Source organism: Cyprinodon tularosa, unplaced genomic scaffold (genome assembly GCF_016077235.1).
Source record: "Cyprinodon tularosa strain WSP-4 unplaced genomic scaffold, ASM1607723v1 ctg506, whole genome shotgun sequence".
In the NCBI taxonomy this organism is placed as follows: Eukaryota; Metazoa; Chordata; class Actinopteri; order Cyprinodontiformes; family Cyprinodontidae; genus Cyprinodon; species Cyprinodon tularosa.
The window spans coordinates 339,588-361,533 of record NW_024039237.1 but is presented as its reverse complement, the minus strand read 5'-3'; the positions used below and the strand labels follow the sequence as shown (position 1 = coordinate 361,533).

The following is a 21,946-nucleotide window of genomic DNA, read 5'->3' as shown; positions in this document are numbered from 1 at the left end:
AAGTAGGACTATGGGTCAGGACCACGGATAGCTCCGCCCCCTCTGAAAGGTTTGAGGCATTTCTGTTCAGTTATATGGGGGGGGGGGGGGGGGGGGGGGGGGGGGGGGTTTCTACCACCAGCGTTTTTAAATCAATGTTTCTTTCTTCTTCTCTGTACTTCAAGTTATGATAGAATAATTTAAAAAGATTGGCAACGACTCATTTTGGCTTTTTTTTTTTTCTACAAGTACAAAATAAAAACAACAGAAATATTAAACAGTAACTGGATCTCCTTTTGGCAACATAGAAAGGCTTCGAGTCATCCGGCTGGGCGGACATTTTGGTTAATATACAGAGATGTGATGGGGGGGTGTGGGGGGGCACGGCTCACTCCGCCAGTCCGATCAGAACCGCAGTGGGAAAAAATAACAAACAAGGCGGTGTGAGGAGGAGGTTGGCCCGGGCCTGAGAACCGGACCGGGTCGGTCCCTGCCGAAGCTTCCGGCTCTCAGTTGAGGAACTGCGTGTATCCCTCGGCGCCCGTGACGATGACGTCCATCCAGATCCTCATGGCCTCGGCCGACGGCGCCACCATGTAGTAGAGGCGGTCGTGGGTCTTCACGCAGAAGGTCAGGGACGGGTTTGGGCTCTGGGACGAAGAAGAACAGGATTTCATCAGTGCTGGAGTCGCTTCTGCCTCGACCTTCAAGTGGAAACTGAGGCAGAACTAATAATCAATCCTTCCAGAGCTGCTGAAAAATCTGAATTTTTAAAGAATCTAAGCTAAAGAAGCTTGGAAGACTAACTAAGGAGAAACTCTTCACTCCAATAGAGACATTAGAGGAATAAACATGAAAACTTTATGTAATGTAATGTATTTAGAAATGATTTTAATAAAGTGGACCAGGTAGGATGCTACTGACCCACATCTAAACACAGCAGTGCTAATCAGGCTAAGCGCTAACATGAGGAGCTAACCCCAGTTCAATCTGTTTCACAGAGGCTCCGCCCACTCTCCTCTCCTCAGGTAAACATCCATCATGGCCTCTGATCCATGTACCTCCGGTTCTACTTTTTTTTTTTTAGGACCGGTTCTGTCCTGTTAGACCTGATTCTGTTTCGTTAGACCTGGTTGTGTTCTTTTAGAGCTGGTTCTGTTCTGTTAGACCTGGTTCTGTTCTGTTAGACCTGGTTCTGTCTTGCTAGACCTGGTTCTGTTCTGCTAGACCTGATTCTGTTCCGTTAGACCTGGTTCTGTTCCGTTAGACCTGGTTCTGTTCTGTTAGACCTGGTTCTGTTCTGCTAGACCTGGTTCTGTTCTGTTAAACCTGGTTCTGTTCTTTTAGGACCCGTCTTGTTATGTTAGACCTGGTTCTGTTCCATTAGAACTGGTTCTGTTATTTTAGGACCAGTTCTGTTATGTTAGACCTGGTTTTGTTCCCTTAGACCTGGTTCTGTCCTGTTAGACCTGGTTCTGTTATTTTAGGACCAGTTCTGTTATGTTAGACCTGGTTCTGTTCCGTTAGACCTGGTTCTGTTATTTTAGGACCAGTTCTGTTATGTTAGACCTGGTTCTGTTCTGTTAGGACCAGTTCTGTCCTGTTAGACCTGGTTCTGTTATTTTAGGACCAGTTCTGTTATGTTAGACCTGGTTCTGTTCCCTTAGAAGCTAGTTCTGTTCTGTTAGGACCAGTTCTGTCCTCTTAGACCTGGTTCTGTTCCATTAGAACTGGTTCTGTTATTTTAGGACCAGTTCTGTTATGTTAGACCTGGTTCTGTTCTGTTAGGACCAGTTCTATCCTCTTAGACCTGGTTCTGTTCCATTAGAACTGGTTCTGTTATTTTAGGACCAGTTCTGTTATGTTAGACCTGGTTCTGTTCTGTTAGGACCAGTTCTGTCCTCTTAGACCTGGTTCTGTTCCCTTAGACGTGGTTCTGTTCTGTTAGACCTGGTTCTGTTCCATTAGAACTGGTTCTGTCATTTTAGGACCAGTTCTGTTATGTTAGACCTGGTTCTGTTCTCTTAGACCTGGTTCTGTTCTGTTAGGACCTGGTCCTGTTCTGTTAGACCTGGTTCTGTTCTGTTAGACCTGGTTCTGTTCTGTTAAGACAAGTTCTGTTCTGTTAGACCTGGTTCTGTTCTGTCAGACCTGGTTCTGTTCTGTTAAGACAAGTTCTGTTCCGTTAGACCTGGTTCTGTTCCGTTAGACCTGGTTCTGTTCTGTTAGACCAGATTCTGTTCTGTTAGGACCAGTTTTGTTCTGTTAGACCTGGTTCTGTTAGAGACCGGTTCTGTTATTTTAGGACCGGTTCTGTTCTGTTAAACCTGATTCTGTTCCCTTAGACCTGGTTCTGTTCTTTTAGGACCGGTTCTGTTCTGTTAGGACAAGTTCTGTTCTGTTAGACCTGGTTCTGTTCCCTTAGACCTAGTTCTGTTCTGTTAGGACCAGTTCTGTCCTCTTAGACCTGGTTCTGTTCTTTTAGGACCGGTTCTGTTCTGTTAGGACAAGTTCTGTTCTGTTAGACCTGGTTCTGTTCCCTTAGACCTAGTTCTGTTCTGTTAGGACCAGTTCTGTCCTCTTAGACCTGGTTCTGTTCCCTTAGACCTGGATCTGTTCCATTAGAACTGGTTCTGTTATTTTAAGACCAGTTCTGTTCTGTTAGGACCTGGTTCTGTTCTGTTAGGACCAGTTTTGTTCTGTTAGACCTGGTTCTGTTAGAGACCGGTTCTGTTATTTTAGGACCGGTTCTGTTCTGTTAAACCTGATTCTGTTCCCTTAGACCTGGTTCTGTTCTTTTAGGACCGGTTCTGTTCTGCTAGACCTGGTTCTGTTCTGTTAGACCTGGTTATGTTAGAGACCGGTTCTGTTATTTTAGGACCGGTTCTGTTCTGCTAGACCTGGTTCTGTTCTGTTAGACCTGGTTATGTTAGAGACCGGTTCTGTTATTTTAGGACCGGTTCTGTTCTGCTAGACCTGGTTCTGTTCTGTTAGACCTGGTTCTGTTCTGTTAGACCTGGTTATGTTAGAGACCGGTTCTGTTATTTTAGGACCGGTTCTGTTCTGTTAAACCTGATTCTGCTCCCTTAGACCTGGTTCTGTTCTGTTAGGCCCGGTCCAATTAAGCAGGGAGTTAAATCCCACCCCCAGACCCACATCGCCCCCCCTCTTCTGTGTTGGTGGTTGTGGTTCTGACCCGGTTCTGGCCTACCTTGGCGGCACTGCGGAGGTGGTCATAGTAGACCTCTTCTATGGCCTGGAAGTAGATCACGCCCTTCAGCTTGGTCTCATGTTTGTCTGCAGAGAGAGAAACAGCTTTGGTCAAAGGCGGGTCGGTTCTGATCCGTTCTGACAGCATCCCAGCCGAGCGAGCCCACCCCCCTCCTCGCACGTCACCTGGAAGGCGGCGTGTGGATCCACGGGAAGCGCTCATTAGGCGCGGCGGCGGCCCGTCTTTGATCATGACCCATTAGCGACGCGTGATGATGGATGATGAAGGCGGTTCTGCTCCTCTCTGCTGCCTCATTGTGTTTTCACACTCGCCTGCCTTCTTACGCCGCTCTGCCTCACCATTGCAGGTGGTTTCATCAGCCTCTGCAGAGCCGCAGTCAGGAACCGGTGGGGAACTCGGCAGCCGCTCTACCTCCAGGCAGAAAAACGCTCCGGCAGCAGCAGCAGGTGGAGGAGCAGCGCCTTCATTTCCAGGAACAACAGGCAGGCGGCCTGCAAACAGCCTGCAGGCTGACGCACCTTCGCATCTAAATTAGCGCCGCTGGTTCCTGCTGATCACCTCGTTACGCTGCGTTCAAGGTCAGCGGCCCCGGCTCCGCATCACAATGAGCCGCCTTTAAACAAGGTGCCGCTTTAAGCAGTTTTAAACAGAACCGTCGGTTGACTTTAAAGGACTGACAGCGAGCGGGTCGCACAGCTCGAGGAACCGCGGCGACCGGTTCAGACCGTCTCTGGAACGCCGCTCTGTTGCTACAACGTTAAAGGTTCCTCCACAGGTCGGCCATGGAGGAGGAGCTAACATCCAGTTCTGATGGATCCATGTTTAGATCATAGATCATTAAGAGTCTGATAAACTAATCCGAACCGCTTTCTGACCCGTTCTGAGACACTGATGGCCTTTTATAATGCTTTCGTATTTCTAATGGATCCAGCTGCAGATGCTGAGGGAACCTATAGACATTATATACTTAGTCGCCTCGTTGGACGCCGTCGGCAGCGAGGCCAAAGTGCCTAGTGGGCGGCCATCTTGGATCGGACCACAGTTCAGATAGCTGCTGTCAGAATGAATAGAAGGCGCCTTAGATCTCATTTTAATCACATGAAACAATAAAATTAATTCTAATATATATATATATATATATATATATATATATATATATATATATATATATATAAATATATTTATATATATATATATATATATATGACACTGATGAAAGAACAAATGTTCAGATATGCATAAATAATGATAAAAGAATAGTTTTCTAAAAGAGTTTTGGAAGAAGTTTATGACAAAAGGACAAGTCTTTAGACACCATAAATGTACCACTCAGTACGATTTTACAACAAAGTCTTGACAATGACAAAAAAAAAAATTACCCAAAAAAAAACTTTACTCTCTTTTGTAAATCACAACAAATTTTCCTCTATAGATCATTGATAATACTCATTTTCAAACAGCAATCCTGAAAATTCTGAATAATAATAATAATATACTATATAATCTTAAAATAATATAAAACTTTGGGTTTATCATATTAGTATTTAATAGCAAACTATATAACTTTCCATATGTCTCATGTCTCATCCAGTTTAAGTTCAGTTTTAATAGTTTTTAATCTGAATAAATATGTGTGTAATCTAACTAAAAGCTTATTTTAAAGTTTGTTTTGGTCTTTTAAGGGGTTGTGACATTTAAGAGATTATTGTAATATTATATCTGACTCGTCTTCTTCTTCTCTAGTCTCTAGAGTCTCTAGTTTCTCAAACTAGAGACTCTAATGTACTTGCTCAGTTGTGCAACGCGGCCTCCCACTTATATTTCTACTGTGGTTAGAGCCTGTTTGTGCTGTCCTCTGAAGGGAGTAATACACACCATTGTAGGAAATCTTCAATTTCTTAGCAATTTCTCGCATGGAATAGCCTTCATTTCTAAGAACAATAATAGACTGTCGTGTTTCAGATCAAAGTTTTCTTTTTCTGGCCATTTTGAGCGTTTAATTGACCACACAAATGTGATGCTCCAGAAACTCAATCTGCTCAAAGGAAGGTCAGATTTGTAGCTTCTGTAACGAGCTAAACTGCTTTCAGATGTGTGAACATGATTGCTCAAGGGTTTTCTAATCATCAATTAGCCTTCTGAGCCAATGAGCAAACACATTGTACCATTAGAACACTGGAGTGATAGTTGCTGGAAATGAAAATTGATGCCTAGCATATGTAGCTAATAGCAGCATTAGCGCTACGTGTTTTAACGACACTGTCGGTGACATCTACCCAGGTTAACTATGCTGAAGCTGACAGGAAGATCCAAAGCAGTGAATCTGTGTTTAATTCTCTGCAGCTAAAGGATTCTGATTTTTTTCTGGTTGAAACTGAATTTAAAAGCGAAGGATTTCAGTTTCAGGCCCTTAAATTGTGAGGAGTCGTACCAATGTAGTAGGAGAAGGTCCTCTTGAGGCGGTCGAACACGAACCAGCGTTTCTTCCAGGATTTGATCTTTCCTCCCATCTTCACCAGGTAGCCCTTACACATCTTCTCCGTGAGGATGACGTGGTAGCACGTCTCCACGCTGTGGCCCGATGACTCCACATGCGAGCGCAGGTCGAACTCCTCCCTCCTGATGGGCAGGTAGCGGGTCATCGGACGAGCCTGGGCACAGAACAAATACATGAATCCTTTGGATCCGGAACGTTCCAGCAGGTTCAATAGAACAGGTCAGACTAGAATGGCCTCAGAGGCGCCCTTCGTCTAATCTGATTGAACGTTTTTTCCAGATGTGCACATATGGACCCATGCAGACCCGTTTCCCGTGACTGACCTGAGAAAAGTTCTTGGACCTCATCTTGACCTCCTTCTCCACCAGCTGCTGTCTGTGGAACGTTTCATCCTGCAGCCTTTTCTCCGCCTCCTCCCTCCTCCTCCTCTCCTCCTCCAGCATCTGACGGCGGGCCAGGCTCTCGCGTTCCTGTATCGGGGGGGGGGGTCCTTCATTAAATATTGTTTAGATCTTTGGAGCAGCTCTGCAGCACATATCAGACCTTTTCATCCATATATTTATGGACAGGCTCCCTGCTGGAGCTGCCCAGAGGCTGGCAGCCGAAACAGCATCAGGAGCTGAAATGGCTTACAGAAGCTACCAGCTGGACACATTTCAAAATGACCGACTGGGTGTGCTTCAGGAGCTCAGTGGTTAGCCTGCATGACCCATGCACAGAGGCCCTAGTCCTCAACGTCTCTCCCCCTGTCTTATAACCCTTTTCCTGTCAGCCTACTTTCCAATAAGGAGACACTAGTGCCACAAACACCTAAAAAAAAAAAAAAATGGCCGACTACGGTGGCATGGAAGGAAGGACAAATGAGAGCGAAATCTCTGGTGGCCTTCTAGTCTCTAGTCTTCACAGGAGTGAAACACCTGACTGGTCCCATGAAGCAGAGCATGGTTCATGGTTTTTATCACTTCTACAAAAATCTCTTAATTTAAAGGAAAATCTGATCATATTCAGAACACAAACTTGTAAAAGTACTTTAAATATAAAATTATTACATACTGTTCAATAAAAGCATAAGAGTCAGAGTAATTTTCATGTGAATGTGCTTTACTGGAGGCATCCATGTTTGTCAAAGAACACCACTGCCACCTACTGGTTTGTGACGTCACGGTGCGGTATCGGCTGTTGATCAAGTCCCAGTGCTGTATCTGGTGTTTGTCACAACGCGCTATTATCCAAGTCATCTTGAAAACATTCTTCTTCCAAATGTTGGCTACATATTACGGGTTTTTTCTCTGGCCAGAAGTTCGATGGCAAATCCTCCCTCTTCAAGTTGGCGATCCAACGACCAACCCGTCCGTGGAGGATCAGAAATTTTACGCCATGTATTCCAGCATCCAGCTGCCATGCACGTGGGCATTGTCAGTTTCACTATAGCTCTGGTGAATTTCAATGGTGAAGTCCTCTGGAAATCTTCAATAATTGTTGTTGATTGCAGATGTGTCTAGTAGTTCCCATTGATTTAGCTTGTAAAGCGGGGAGAATGGCGCTAGGCTTACCGCACCGTGACGTCACTGCCGGAAGATGGCAGGAGGGAGGGGTTACTATATTTGGGCAGAAATTGATGCTTTAGGTTAGTGATCGTAAGGAATATTATTGTTTTTTTTACTAATTAAAGCTAAATTCATTAAATCACAGCGAATGTATTAGTTTTAGGTATAATTAATCCATTGATTATTCCTTTTCCTTTAGGCCTCCAGGCGGGAATCTCTGCAGCTCCTCCAGAGCTACCATGGTCCTCTGCTCCAGCGCAGTTTCTGCTTTCAGTGCATCTTACGTTTAGGGCAACCATAAAAGTAAAAGATTTCCCTCTCAGATAGTGTCAGAATGCCCCATTTTAGCTTCATAAAAAAAAAAAAAGAAATTGCACCACAAAAGGAGGGGGAGTGAGTAAAAAGGGGTGGGTGAGTAAAGAATGCAGAACACAAAATGCACGACGCACGTTTCAGATTTGTATTTTCAAATGAGTGAATAATTCTCCATTGAGTGATGAGTGAATGAAGCAGGGGCTCTGCCTAAGGCAGGGGTGCTGAAGTTCAGTCCTCCAGAGCTACTATCCTGCAACTTTTTCATGCAACCATTTCTAACACACCTGAATCAAATGAGTGGCTCGTTGCCAGGCCTCTGCTGAGCTAAATGAGGTGCTAGAGAAGAGATGCATCTAAAAGTTACAGGATGGTAGCTCTTTAGGACTGGACTCGAGCACTACTGGTCTAAGGTGTCCACCAGGACGGCGTCGGGTCAGACTCAGCTCACTGAGCTTCTCCTTCAGAAGCACAGATGAACCAGAGACGCGGGACTGGAAACATTGATGGGAACACATCACTCACTCACTCATCAGTCACTGAGGACCGATTCGGTCTTACCCGCGACTCGATGAGTCGAGCTTTCTCCAGCTGCGCCTCCTTCAGCATTTTCTCCATCTCCTCGATCTTCAGCACGTCTGCTCCTCCGATGCTGCTGGCAGACAGACACCGTTACCACGGCGATCAGCGCCTCACATCCTGACCACCAACTACTGCAGGGTTCAGGATGTCCACAGTGTGTGTGCTGAAAAATTCTCACTCCAAACAGATCAGAACAAATCTTTAACAGCGCTGGAATTACAGCAATAAATCTGCTCCTTTCATCACCGATGGGGGGGTATTGATCAGCCGGACGTTATGAGGCCGCTCATTTATCAGGGAGCTTCGTCTCCACCTCTCTGCCTCTGGGAGGGGTTCAGATATTAGCCTGTAGCTTTGGTTCTGTATGCGGCTAACCTGTCGGCCTGGAGGGATCCGTGTTACCAAAGATAAATAATGCAATAAATAAAGAACTGACCGGTTCTAGCAGCCAGTCGGGGTTTTGCAGGTTAAAGGTCGGCTGCTACGATGTTTTCATTAAACTGATTTTCCATGAATAGCATGTGGAGTGATGCATAAACGAGAAATAACTGTATATAACAATTTAAAATCTAATTTTGGAGCTACTTTCCTTCTGGACAGATTAGCTTAGCGTTTAGGTGAACATCAGAGACATGGAAACGTAGAACGCCTCGTTGGACGCTGGCTTGTACTCTGACATAAGGAAAACGTATCTAGGGTAGTGTTTTACCCTTATAATGTCATTTAAAACGGGATTAGCTAACAATAGTCAAAAGAACGAGAAAAAAAAAAAATTAGAATGTTGGAACATCAGGAGAACATTCATCCAGTCAGTGACAGAACCCTTTCAGTCCTGCAATGTTCTATGGATTGTTAATTTTAAATTAAGGCTGATAATATCTAGAGGATTAAGCCAAAATAATATGACAAAAAAAAAGTACAAATTACAAAAATACATTTTAAATTTTAGGGATATATTTTATATGATCAGGTGTAAGTCCCTCTGAATGCTTTTCTGAGTCTAACAGCAGAGCCGCCCCATCCAACATGGCGGACGCTCTAACTGATGGCAGCACAAGGCCAACCCACCCAATGAGGCGTCGGTGTTCCTACCCCATCCGTCCCGGAAGCACGATGCAAAACCAGATAGTCATTCGGGTACTAAAATTACTAATTTCTAGCCTTAACTCACCAAAGAATGCTCATACACATCTTTAAAAAAATTTTTGTGACTTTTCTGAGACTATTTTTATGCTTTATTTTATGCTTACTTTGCATTTTCTTCATTAAACGTTAATCTCTGACGTCATCATGGGACACTCTCAGAGCAGTCTGGCAAAATATGAATAAACCATGTTTATCTACATTTTAGTTGTTTCTTTATTTAGGCTATGCACTATATAACATAATGTTATCACGAAAGGAAAAATTAAAACTCAAAAGAACTAGATTTATGTTTAAATCCAAAGAGGAAAAAGTTAGCTGCCGGAAGTAGCGTAGGATCCCATTTCCTGAACAGATCGGAAACAGACGAGTGGTAAGACAGGATTTTAAGGCATTTATTTTCTCAGGAAACAAAATAATAACCTTTAAAATATTATATTTTAGTACACTTTCTATTTTTTGGGGAAGGGGAAACGTAATTTACGACTATTTTTAATTAATAAAATTGAGGGCGACCGGGATGTATTTCTGAATGCGCATTCGCAAATAAGCTGCTGGCACGTACGACGGATCGGGTAGTGACACTCTGCATCCATATCTTAGATTTGCATTAGCATTAGCAGACATGGCAACTGGCTAGCAAACACTACAGGATGAAAGCGGGTGAACGCGAGTGCACCACCTAGTGGCGGGGAGGAGTCATCCCCTTTAAACACGGTAAAGCCAGCTGGGCTTCTGTAGACGGAAACCAGTTCAGCCACTGGTATCCCATTACCCTTGACTGGGACTGGGCAGTTTAATGTGTCCGCCTCCATATCTGAGGGACATAGATCTACTATGTCTAGATGGGGTTTCATTTGTGTCTGCTCACTTGAATTCCTTTCAAAAACATTTTTCAAACATTTCCTTGAAAAAAGGCAAGAAAGAGTCGAACGGATATTTTGAAAGGGTTCCTGACACCAAGTCTAGACGGTTTCCGTCTTCCTACCCACCTGGACATGTTGTCAGGCGAGCAGGCCGAGTTGTTCCCGGTGGACACGCTGGTGTCCATGCTGTCGGAGCTCTCCAGGCTCAGCGTGTCGTAGGGCGGCTCGCCGCCTGACTGCGGGTGGTGGTGCAGGATGGAGTGGTGCACCAGCGTCGGGGGGGCCGGAGGAGCTGTGACTCAGAGCGGGACTGCTGGCCATGACGAGGGAGTAAGAGGTGGAGGAGGGGGTCAGGAGGTGCGGCTGGGAGCCGTGGAGCGCCTCCCACTGGCACTGAGCCTCGGCAGCAGCTCTCTGTTTGAGCTCAGCCAGGCGGCGGCGCTGCTCCTCGATCACCTGCTGACCTGAGAGGAAGAGGAGGGTAGGATCAGTCTCAGATGGAGAAGAACAAAGAGGTAACATTCAGAACAATTACATTAAATCTATAGAGGGAATCCTCATCCAGTCTTGTAGCCAGGGGGGGGATTTACCATTAAGCAATACCAGGCAGTTGCCTAGGGCCCCAAGTTTCAAACAGACAGCAGCAAATTATTTCAAAACAAACGATGCAAAGAGCAGTGTTGCTAACTTAGCACATTTGTCGCTATATTTAGCCACTTTTCAGCCCCCTCTAGCACTTTGATTTCTAAAAAGCTCCTAGCGCCAAATCTAGAGACTTTTTTCTGCTACTGGAGACTTTGGAGACAACATCTAAAAGCAGCGAACTCTGCTCTCCAGAGCAAGTAGATTGGTAACCCCGCCTCCTGCTCTCCTCTATCTTGTCTGCTGTCATGATTCATGCAGCTATTATTTCATCCAAATGAAAAATGGAGAACAGATAAGCAGATCATGGCTTGTCTACAGTGAAAAGAAGGACTGGGTTATTTACTTTGGCCTTTTTGGAAACACAGGAAGGAGCAATCAGCTAAGTGAGCTTAGTGCTTGGAAAAAATCTTTCATTCCTTTAGAGACAGCATGAAAAGTCAGCTGAGTACAAAACATAGAGAGGAAAACAAGAAGAAAAGGGACAAGAAGAGAGGGACACAACCTAGAACAGAGAATGGATGTCTATTCTATTAACATTTCTCTAACTGTAGAATGGGTCTGCTTTATGTGTTGTCTTTGCCTGCCTGTCTTTGCCTGGGCCCCAAATTACCTAAATCCGCCCCTGCATGTAGCAGAGAGGATGTTCTACAAATAGAAATTTGAAAAACTAGGTTTTAAGTAGCTTTGCTGGTTTTTTAGATTTATTTTTTTTAAACTAATTTATTTCATATTTTATTTATTGCATATTAAATTTTATTTTCAATGTTTTAACTAATTTTTTTTAAATGTCTCTTTTAAATGACTTGTTTAATGAATTTCCCAGATAACATTCTCTTCATTTAAGCCCAATCCAAACTTTCACTCATGATGCTATCGTCCAGCAGACCAACAGAAATGTGTCTTCAGAGGAAAGCTGCACTCAGAAGTCAGACTTGTAAAGAATGAAATCCATAAATCTATAAAAACAAAAAACAAAAACTTTTTCAATTAAAAGTTTTAAAAGTTTCACTTCTCGATTGTGTTTTTTCCTCCAAATTTATATTTATATAACATGTTCTTTGCAACAATAATTGAACAAATTTCCCTCCATAGTGGTCTGGCTGGAAGGGATCCGCTGTCTCTGGAATGCCAGAGCCTACAGATCAAATCCATCCACCATTTTCTAGCCGTGGGTCCATCAGCAAAGCCTTAGTCTGTCAGCATGCTTTATTCTGCAGGATCCATGGTAGGAAGATGAAAATACGCTTTTATTTGATGAGAGAAGAGTTAACGACCCGCCACACAGATGAAGGCAGGGTCTGAAATTAACAGTGGTGCCTTCTAAATGTTCCCTCTGATGGTGGCATCGTTCCCCCGTGATGGAGCTCCTTACCTTTCTGCTGCAGAGCCAGCTGCCTCTTGGTCTCGATGTCCTGAAGAGTCGCCGCCAGGTTCCTGGGCAGGCTGCCGGTGCTGCTGGCTGCCAGCAGGGGGCCCTGCTGAGTCAGACAAAGCAGGGAAATACATGAAGCCTTTGGAGGAAGATCTGTCCTCCTGGAGCAGTCAGTGCCCGGCCAGCGTACCTTGGAGTTCGTGTTGCGCCCCAGCGTCGCTGCGCCGTGCTGCAGGGGGGACGAGGAGCCAGACTTGGACGGACGAAGAGGAACGCCGGGATCGCTGTCGAGCTTAGAGCGAAACACCTGAGAGGAACAGAGGAGCAGGAATCAGAGGCATGAGGTGGCGAATGGAACGGAACACCGACACAGAATGGAGAAACAGTCCAAGTAAAGATCGACAGACAAGACAGGATGGAACCAACACGGGGGGCGTGGGCTCCAGATGGCCCCCCCAAGGGCCACATGAGGGCCAAGCAGCCTGCTTCTCTTATTGCTCCTCTTTTTTTTTATTTAACTTTTTTTTTATTGCCTGTTTATTTATACAGAATTGTATGGAGTGCATTTTCTTCCATTATTGTTGCAAAAATCACATTCTGCCATTTAAAATGCGAAAAAAATCCAATTTGTTCTGGGAGACCTGATCTGTAAAATGGAATTTGAAAATAATGAATTTCTTAAACAGAATCTGAAAAACTAAAATAAAAAAAAAACAATCTATATATAAAGTCTCCAATAAAAAAATTGACCAAACAATTGGAGTAAACGGTAAAAATAGTCCAAACCTTTTTTTTCTATTCTAGCATTTCATTTCTGGATTGTATTTATTTCTCACCATTTCCATTTTTAAAACGTGTTCTTTGCAACAGTAATGGAACAAAATGTAGTTTGAAAATGAAAATAAATTAAAACAAAATACAAGAATATGTTAATTTAACAGTGGACTGGAGTGTCTAAAAGGTAGAGCTGCCAGCTAATCGCAGGAGTCCATCATTATGGACCGGCTCTCAGTTTGACTAAAGGGCTGGTTATCCTCCCGCAGCATTGTGTCGCAGGTGTGATGCAGATATTTTTGATTTATGCCCAATTTTGAAGCGTGGCCTGCGCTATGTTATTCCCCGCTACAATGCAAGAGGGACAATCACCAACTAGCTAGGATTGTGGGCGTACCTGTGTCGGTTTAATTAGCTTGTTCGCCGTCTACAACCCCTCATCCAACGCCGGACGACACACAGATCAGATCACCCGTGAGCGTTCCCCAAAGACTGGCGGTGGATCTGCATGTTTTGGCTTAAAAAGAGAGCTAAGAACTAGCATCCTGCACAGTGTCTGGGATATACCCCATTTACACTACCCTTGAAAAAGCGTGCTGAGACCGGTCCGAGCTCAGTAACTGAGATAACTTATCGTGTGTAAATGGAAAGCAAACTGAACTGAACAGAGCTAGTCACAACCGAACCGAGCTAACTGCAGACCAGTTCCAGAGGTGGGCTCGGCTCAGTTTTTCCCTGGCTCCGTTCTCTGATAACAAGAGCGCATGAGCAGAACGCGTCATCTCCGTCTGGCTGCACATCGCGATTAACACTCCATTCCAGTAGCTGGCGGTAATGCCCCTCTAGAAACAGAACACCGTAGTACAGCAATAATAATCAAGCATAACTTTCTGAATCTGACGGGCGCCGCCATTTTGATTTGCTTGATTCCCTCCTTCTTCGTCTTCTTCTTGTGTTTTATGGCGGTTGGCAAACAACTTTTGGTGCACTAACGCCACCAACTGCTTGATTTCCTCCTTCAATACTGGCAGTATTACCGCAGATCGTCTCTAGGAGTCGAGGAACCGAGATAGCGTGATGTGTAAACGGTCGTCAGAACCGAGCCCGGCCTGGTTAACTGGTCCGAGCTCGGACCGGTCTCGGCATGGATCGGTTTTTCAAGGGTAGTGGAAATGGGGTATTAGTGTCCTAAGTATGCCAGACGTTGTGGATGACACTACAGCCAGAGTTTCTGCCATTATGTACCAAAGAGGAAATACGCTAAGTGTAGAGCGGATGTAGAATTGACCAATCAGAGGCCTCCTGTCTGCAGTCACCTACAATTTTGGGGAGGTGCACCAGGTGTCTGCGGAAGGGGGGGGGGGAGCATATCTTGTTAACTGCGACACACACGCGGACAACCTGATTTCTGAGCTAAAACCAGGCTTAAGGTTCAGACCCAAGTCAGTCAAGCTAAAGCTTGCTATTGATTTAAAGCAACTGATCCTAAACCAAGTCAGGAGTCTGGGAACTGGGAACGGATTTTCATATGGATATTTTCATGTGGATAATTTAGCTCAGCCCATGTGATGCTATTTAACATAAACTATAGACTGAACCATTCTTCAGATCAGTCGCCTCTTTGGATTCTTCTGTCCGTTATGGACGCCCATCGTGGCCGGAGGCAGACGATACATCAGCGCGATGATATCTGAGCTCATTGTCTCTACCGGCTGCTCCATCTGCAATCCATTGTCATTGTTTTATTTTATTTGTACATCGATATTTTTTTTTTTTCTTTGAGTTTTGAGCACTAGTGGCTCGTTTTTTTTTAATCAACAGTAGGCTGACAGGAAAGGGGGTATGAGAGAGGGGGATTTGAACCCGGGTCAGCTGCGCCAAGGACTAGTGCCTCTTTACATGGGTTGTGCGCACTAACCACTGCCACCTGCATGCCCCACTCTATTAGTAAATAAAGGCTTCTTTTTTATTCAAATTGAAAATTGGGTAAAAGTCTCTATTTTATCATTTAAACAGAAGAAGAAAAATCAAGATCTGCTTCAAAAATTGGCCCAAAGAATCATTGAGAATCAGTTAAAATAATCGGTATCAGCCTGAAAAAACCTGCATCAGTCGATCTCTACCCACCGGTGAATACTTGACCTAACCTCTGTTCACAGATTGGTAATAAACCTAAAACAGGAGGGGGGGGGGAGCAGCAGGAGGGCTTCAGTTCTCTGGTGAAAAAGGTCCTCACTCTGACACACAAACAGGAACAAACACACGCAGACGACAGTTTCCTGGACAGGAGGAGGCGGCTCTACCTGCAGCACAGGTCTGCGGCCTGACGGCGATCTGAGCGAGAGGGGGGGGGCACCGAGCTGCGTGGAGCCGGCCATCAGCTCCTGGTACCACTGCTCTAAATCTAGCTTGGCGAGTCGAGGCCGAGCGGCCTCCGGCTGCAGCTGGAGAGCAGAGGAGGTGAGCAGCAGACAGAGGTGGAAAAGGAGACGTTAGAAAGCATTGAAAGAGAGCAGAAGCAGCCCTGAGATGCTGCTGTGGTTCACTGAGGCTGGGATTCAGCTTTGCTTCCCATCTTCAGTCATGTTGGTGTAACCTGACCTTAACTTTGGGTTTGACTACTTTAATTAAACTCAGGCAGCATTTCAGGGTCTGCTGCTCAAACAGACATGAACAAACCTGCAGGAGAAAGAAGGAAAAGATGGGAGGAGAAGACAAACCTCCACAGACAGAGAGAGGGAGGAGCCATGGCGAGAGAAGGCGGGGTCTACTGCTCCGGGCTGCAGGGGCTGGCGGAGCGGGGAGGTAGGGGAGGACTCCACCTTGGGCATCCCATAGATGTGATTTAACTGGCCCACTGTCACATACTCCTTCATAGGGGAGCAGGATGGGGAGGAGCAGAAAGGGACGGGTCAGCAGGACGAGGAGAGGAGGGAAAACATCGCAGGACAAACATCTGACATTCCTCTTCTAACGGCTCCAACGACCAAACCTCAACTCAGAAACATCCTCTGTTCATCCGGGACTTTCAGCCAATCACAAACCCCCTCCATCAGACACGCCATGATGAAAAACGGCTTGACTCACAGCAAAGCCAAGCACAGCCAGCAGAGGGCGCAACGCGGCATGGAAACAGAAAGACAGCCGGCGTTCTGTCAGATCAGCATACCCCGTCAGACCAGCATACTCATAGTCAATACGCACGCAGAAGACGGCAGATTTGCATACGTCTGACACTTTAAGTGGAAGGAATAACCAAAAAGTTTTAGCCGCTAAACAGAACTTAAAGTTAACTGCTTTAAACACAGACAGCCTCACTTTCTTTGTTCGCAATTCCACATCCTACAAGTTACAACAGTTAAGTTTAGGTTTATGTTGACAGGCTGATCTGCAAATGTAACAGAAGTCGTTTAAATGTCCCTTTTTTCTTGCACACGCATGCGTTGTACTATGGGTACGCTGGTCTGATGGGGTCTGACGACACCGGAGCTAACGTCCTGTCAGGACGGAGCCGGCGTCCAGCTGCCAGAACCGTCCTTCTTAACCCGACCCAGAGGCAGATTGGATGAGAGTCGGTTCTGACGGACGGCGAGCAGCTGAGAGGATTCTCAACTGGAATCAGGTTTGGACTTTCACTAGACCAGGGGTCGGCAACCCTAAATGTTCAGAGAACCATATTGGACCAAATAAAACAAATACAAGATCTATGATAGCGGGAAGGAATCAACTCTATCGCTGCATTGTAAGTCTTTGAAAACTGAAATGTGAGCCCCCCCCTCTGCTTAAGGTTGGTTTTTCTCTCTTAATATAGATGGCTTCCTTCACTCCCCTCTCAAACCACCCGTCTTCCTTGTCCAAAATGTGAACATTCTGGTCCTCTGTCCTTTGTCCATCAGGTGTTCCACGCGGAGGTTTGAAATAACTGATAGAATTTGATGACAGTGCAGCCTTCTGCCTGGCACCGCAATGAAACGTGTTGCAGGCTATGTCGCAAATCTTTGTTACCGTATTTTCATGACCATAAGGCGCACCGTACTAAAAGGCGCAAAACTCATTTATGTGTGCCATTACTGTATTTAACACAAACATAAGGTGCACCGGATTATAAGGCGCGGGTTTTATATACCGGTACATGTCCTCTACTACGTTTAAATACCTCTACTGCGTATTTAAAAATAGAGCGGGAGCAAAACTGAGTATGACTGTGCTTTATTCATGTATTTATTACAAAGTATTAATCAAACCTGGGAGCTGGCCGTGAGACAGACACATCGCAGATGACACAGAGCGCTGTGATCACTCCTCTGAAACAGTTTATTGACGCATAAATTAACTTAAAATGCAGAAATCTGCCGGCAGAATATGTTCGCTTTTATTATCCTGGTGCCTGCAGTTTGGATTATTTAGATGAAAAACACCTACCAGCTGCCGCGGTGAACCGCGAGGAGGCGACCCGGCCAGAGGCTGCTGTTGAATGGGATTCCTACTGACAGCGCAACGCTGGTATGGGGGGGTCTGAGTGGCTCCGACAGATATATTGGAAAGCAGGATGGTAATCTGGATGAACTGACTGCAGTGATTAAGTTTTCAGGTGGATTTCCTCACTTAAAAACATAATAAAACTACTTTATTCCCACTGATCACAGCAAATATAGCTGCAAGGCAAAGACAATAGAGAAGCTCCGCCCAACGAGTGTCAGACACACTTTTGCACCGCGCAGCCAGAGCAGCAAAGCTGCTTCAGCCGCACGTCAGAACTTAACTGGTACAAGCATTACTTTGAACGGCCGGTTCACACCGATGTCGAGCGGTTGAAGTTCCTTTGTCAGACCTCCCAGAATAACAGCGAGCACAGCGTTCATTTGTTTCACCATGTTTTTCACATCGGCTGTGAGATGGGCACGCATGGAGTCACAGATTAACAGCGATGGTGATGCGTGGAAAAAACCACCTGGTCTCCTGACATTCACCTCCTTCAGCCACGCTTTCATCATCTCCTCAATGAGGAGATGAGGAGTTCTGCATAAAGCGCATACCTGTTCTTTTATACACAATCCACGCCCACACTTCCCCCTTTAACGTTCTCATGGCGGTCTCAACAACGTCTGTGTTCGCCTGTACGTTTATATGCGCCTTATAGTCGTGAAAATACGGTAATAGAAATGTTTAAATCTATTTATTATACAGAGTTTTACAGCATCGGAAACATAAAGAATGTTTTTTTTTGTCCTCCTACACACTATATTATGAAACAAAACAAAAATTCCCTCTTTTTCCATTTTCATAGATTTTAAAGAAGCTCCAGGGAGCCAGGGGTTGCTGACCCCCAGACTAGAGGCTTGATCTGAAGCAGGAGTTCCAAACATTCCCGCCTGTGACCCCAATTAATTCCTACTATTAATGCAGTAAACTAAAGTGAATAAATGCTGATATTTCTGTCTGTATTCAGCCGATATAAGTTTTCCGACCTTTTGGACATCATGAAGGAGGGACGTGATGCTGACAGTTTTTATTATCTTCTATTATCAGTTTAAATTATCCAATGATTACAAAACACTTAAAAATCCCCAACAGTGGCCGACATTAAAGACGATAAATCACGCGTCCCATATTACATCCTGGGGTTACGGCATGCAGGAGCCGTTAGGTGGGTTACCTCTGTGGGGCTGCTGGGGAACAGCTGACAGAGGGGGGAGGACGAGGTCTGGGAGTGGGAGGGGTGCACCGCCGCTTCCTGTTCGACAGGCAGGGAAGATGGCGGCAGGTCTGAGACGCTTCGTCGCTCCAACTCAGGTAATAATCAATAAATCAGCCCCCAGAGCGGCGGTCTGAGGCCAGGCATTCTGCGGGACGGCTGCAGCCTTCACTCACCTCCCTCATGGCGTTTGAAGGCTTGGGGAAGCTCTTCCCTCCAGTCAGGGTTTGGTATCTCTTCTCCAGAGCCGACAGCCGCTCCTTCTCCTGGGGAATCAGAGCAGAGTTCAGAGCTCCTCCAGGCGTTTCCTGCCTTTCGCTGAGGCTGTGTCTGGATGCAAACCTTCTGGAGCATCTGCATCATGAGCGTCCGGTCTTTGGCCAGCCGCTCACACTCCTGGGAAGCCTGCTGGCCGAGCTGGTTGGCCTGCTTCTCCAGAGCGGAAACCTTCTCCTAAAAGCAGAAGAGGAACCCGACCCTCAGCATCAGCTGACAGAACCGCAGCGTGGAGCTTTATATCGGCTGTCCTCACCTTCCTCTTGGCCACGCTGCGATGGTACTCCGCCTTCTCCTGCAGAAGCTGCTGGCTGATGGTCTCGCGTTCCTCCTCCAGGCTGCTTTCTCTCTCCAGCTGCTGGAACTCCAGATCCTCAAACTTTTTGGTCCCCGCTTCCAGAGCCTCTCCGTCCTGACAGAACACATCAGAACATCAGGAGGGTAACAAACGTAAAATAGAGCAGTGTTCAAAAGCAACAGCAGCCTGAAGCATGGCGGTGGAGGTGTGATGGCTCGCAGACACATTCTTCCACTGGGTTCCTGTTTAAAAGAAAACAATCTTGACTAAAACTGGAAGGAAAGAGCAGAACTTTAGCTCCAGAGGGACCGCTGGATCTACAGAAATAAATTTTTTTAATGAAAAAACTAAAATGTCAAAGAAAACACTTGAATCTGACAAAAGTAATAATAAATAAAGTCAGACGATACTTCGCAACCATCCTTCAACAGAATTACTTTAAGAATAAAGTCCTTGTTTTTTGGTCATGCCCAACTTTAAATAAATCAATACTGTTCAGCAATTCACACGGTTCTAATAGAGGTCTTTAATGTCCATATTAATAACGATTTTGTAATCAAATATGTGAATCTGGATAGAGGAGGGGATATAAAGATGCTCCAGGCTCTACACTGCAAAAACAATCCAGAAAGAAGTAAACACTTCTTAAATTAAGTGTATTTACCCTCAATTTGAGCAGGTAAATAAGAGGATTTGCCAGTGGAACGAGTATTTTTACTCTTAAAATAAGATAATTAGATAATATTCTATTCCATTCAGTTTATTTATATTAGGCCAATTCACAACAGGTGTCATCTCAAGGTCCTTTACAGTTCACCAGATCGTCGAGTAAAATTGATTCAAAGTTTTCCATCTAAGGAAAATCAGCTGATTGCATCACAAAGGCAATCCCTCACACTAAGCATGCTTGTAGCGACAGTGGAGAGGAAAAACTCCCTTTGAACAGGAAGAAACCTCCAGCAGAACCAGGCTCAGTGTGAGCGGCCATCTGCTGAGGCCCACTGGGGTTCAAGGAGGCAGAGAAAATGATCATGACATTTGTCAACATAACATTTTACTGGACATTTAATATTGTTAATGTTATATGTTTTGTATCTGCAGTGTATTCAAAGGAAAAGTTCGATCATATTCAGAATTCAAACTTCTGAAAGTACTTTAAATATAAAATTATTAGATACTGTTTAATAAATGATAAATGTTTTTAATTAAGAGTAATTTAAATTTGAATGTGCTTTACTGGAGGCATCCATGTTTGTCAAAGAACACTACTGCCACCTACTGGTTTGTGACGTCACGATGCGGTATCGGCTGTTGATCAAGTCCCAACGACCAACCCGTCCGTGGAGGATCAGGAATCAGAAAGGTGGAATAACTCTTTTTTTTTTCACTTTTACCCGATGTATTCCAGCATCCAGCTGCCATGCACGTGGGCATTGTCAGTTTCACTATAGCTCTGGTGAATTTCAATGGTGAAGTCCTCTGGAAATCTTCAATAATTGTTGTTGATTGCAGATGTGTCTAGTAGTTCCCATTGATTTAGCTTGTAAAGCGGGGTGAATGGCGCTAGGCTTACCAAACCGTGACGTCACTGCTGGAAGATGGCAGGAGGGAGGGGTTACTATATTAGGGCAAAAATGGCCGCTCCCAGAGTCAGTGATCACGATGAAAATTATAGTTCTTATTTTTTTTTACTGATTAACGCTAAATAAATTAAATCACTGTGAACTGATAGTTTTAGGTATAGATAAAGATCTATTTATTATTAATGCTGACTGGACTTTTCTTTAAATATCCTTTTTTTTCTAAACACATTTTCTTTGTTTCAATAAAAAATGAATGGGGAAAAAAAAATAAATGAATTAAAAAAACTCCAGAATCAGGCCTGAAGAAATGTCTGTCATTTCTTATCATTACTTTAGTCAAATTTAGGTTTTTTTTCTGTAACCCTTTTTTTCTTTCATTAAATCAATGTATTTATAAGCTGCTCATCCCAGCAAGACTGAACCCAAATTCATTTCCATTAATAATATCAAACACGCTGCTGCCTCCTAAACTGATCCACCTGGGAGTTTTTTTAAAGCAGGGAACCTTGGAGAGGAATGAGCCTGAATGAAGGGGAATGATGATAAATCTGCAGAACCAGCACATCCTTGGAGATGAGGGAATCTCTGTTGGAGGTCTGAGGCTGATCGAGGAGCTGCTCACATGGATGCAGGGAAGGTCGAGGCTGCAGGAAGTGGTCCAGGAGGAGCCTCTCCTGAATGGTTCACCTCCCTGAGATGCAGCAGAGCCAATGATACAGGATGATCCATATGAAGCGAGTCGTCATGGTTACTAAAACAGAGGCTCTGAGGGATCCATCCAGGTTAATGGGTTAGTGGCAGACTGTGTTAAATCTCAGTGAGGATGCAAACCACTCATGCAGGTTGGTCTGAAGTTCATGAGCTTCATCAGCAGCGGCGGATCCAAGAGTCACAAGGAACTGGTGGAGGAGGAGCTTCCTCACTCTGCAGCCAGAATTACCCTGAGCCTCCTGTAGGGGGGAGGAGTGTTTTGGGCTACGTTCACACTGCAGGCCTTGATGCTCAATTCAGATTTTTTTGTGAAATCCACATTTCCAAATATATGCAACTTGTATGTGATCTCCTGTGTGAACTGCAGCAATACAACGCAAGTGTCCCGCATGCGCAGTAGAGGACGCAATGATGTCACAGCCCAGCATGCTCTA

At 44.9% G+C, this 21,946-nt stretch overlaps 1 protein-coding gene across 1 annotated transcript in view; it reads right to left on the bottom strand.

The window, feature by feature from the left end:
- Positions 1–173: 173 nt before the first annotated feature.
- The window catches only part of LOC119795254 (pleckstrin homology-like domain family B member 1), a 117,288-nt gene continuing 95,515 nt past the window's right edge, over positions 174–21,946 (bottom strand). The window contains 15 exon segments of the mRNA XM_038303148.1: positions 174–629; positions 3,191–3,276; positions 5,643–5,862; positions 6,032–6,178; positions 8,129–8,219; positions 10,285–10,439; positions 10,441–10,622; positions 12,176–12,281; positions 12,366–12,482; positions 15,253–15,393; positions 15,670–15,819; positions 18,606–18,683; positions 18,821–18,910; positions 18,987–19,097; positions 19,177–19,332. Coding sequence (XP_038159076.1) covers positions 489–629; positions 3,191–3,276; positions 5,643–5,862; positions 6,032–6,178; positions 8,129–8,219; positions 10,285–10,439; positions 10,441–10,622; positions 12,176–12,281; positions 12,366–12,482; positions 15,253–15,393; positions 15,670–15,819; positions 18,606–18,683; positions 18,821–18,910; positions 18,987–19,097; positions 19,177–19,332 — 1,971 coding nt within the window. The 3' untranslated portion in view covers positions 174–488.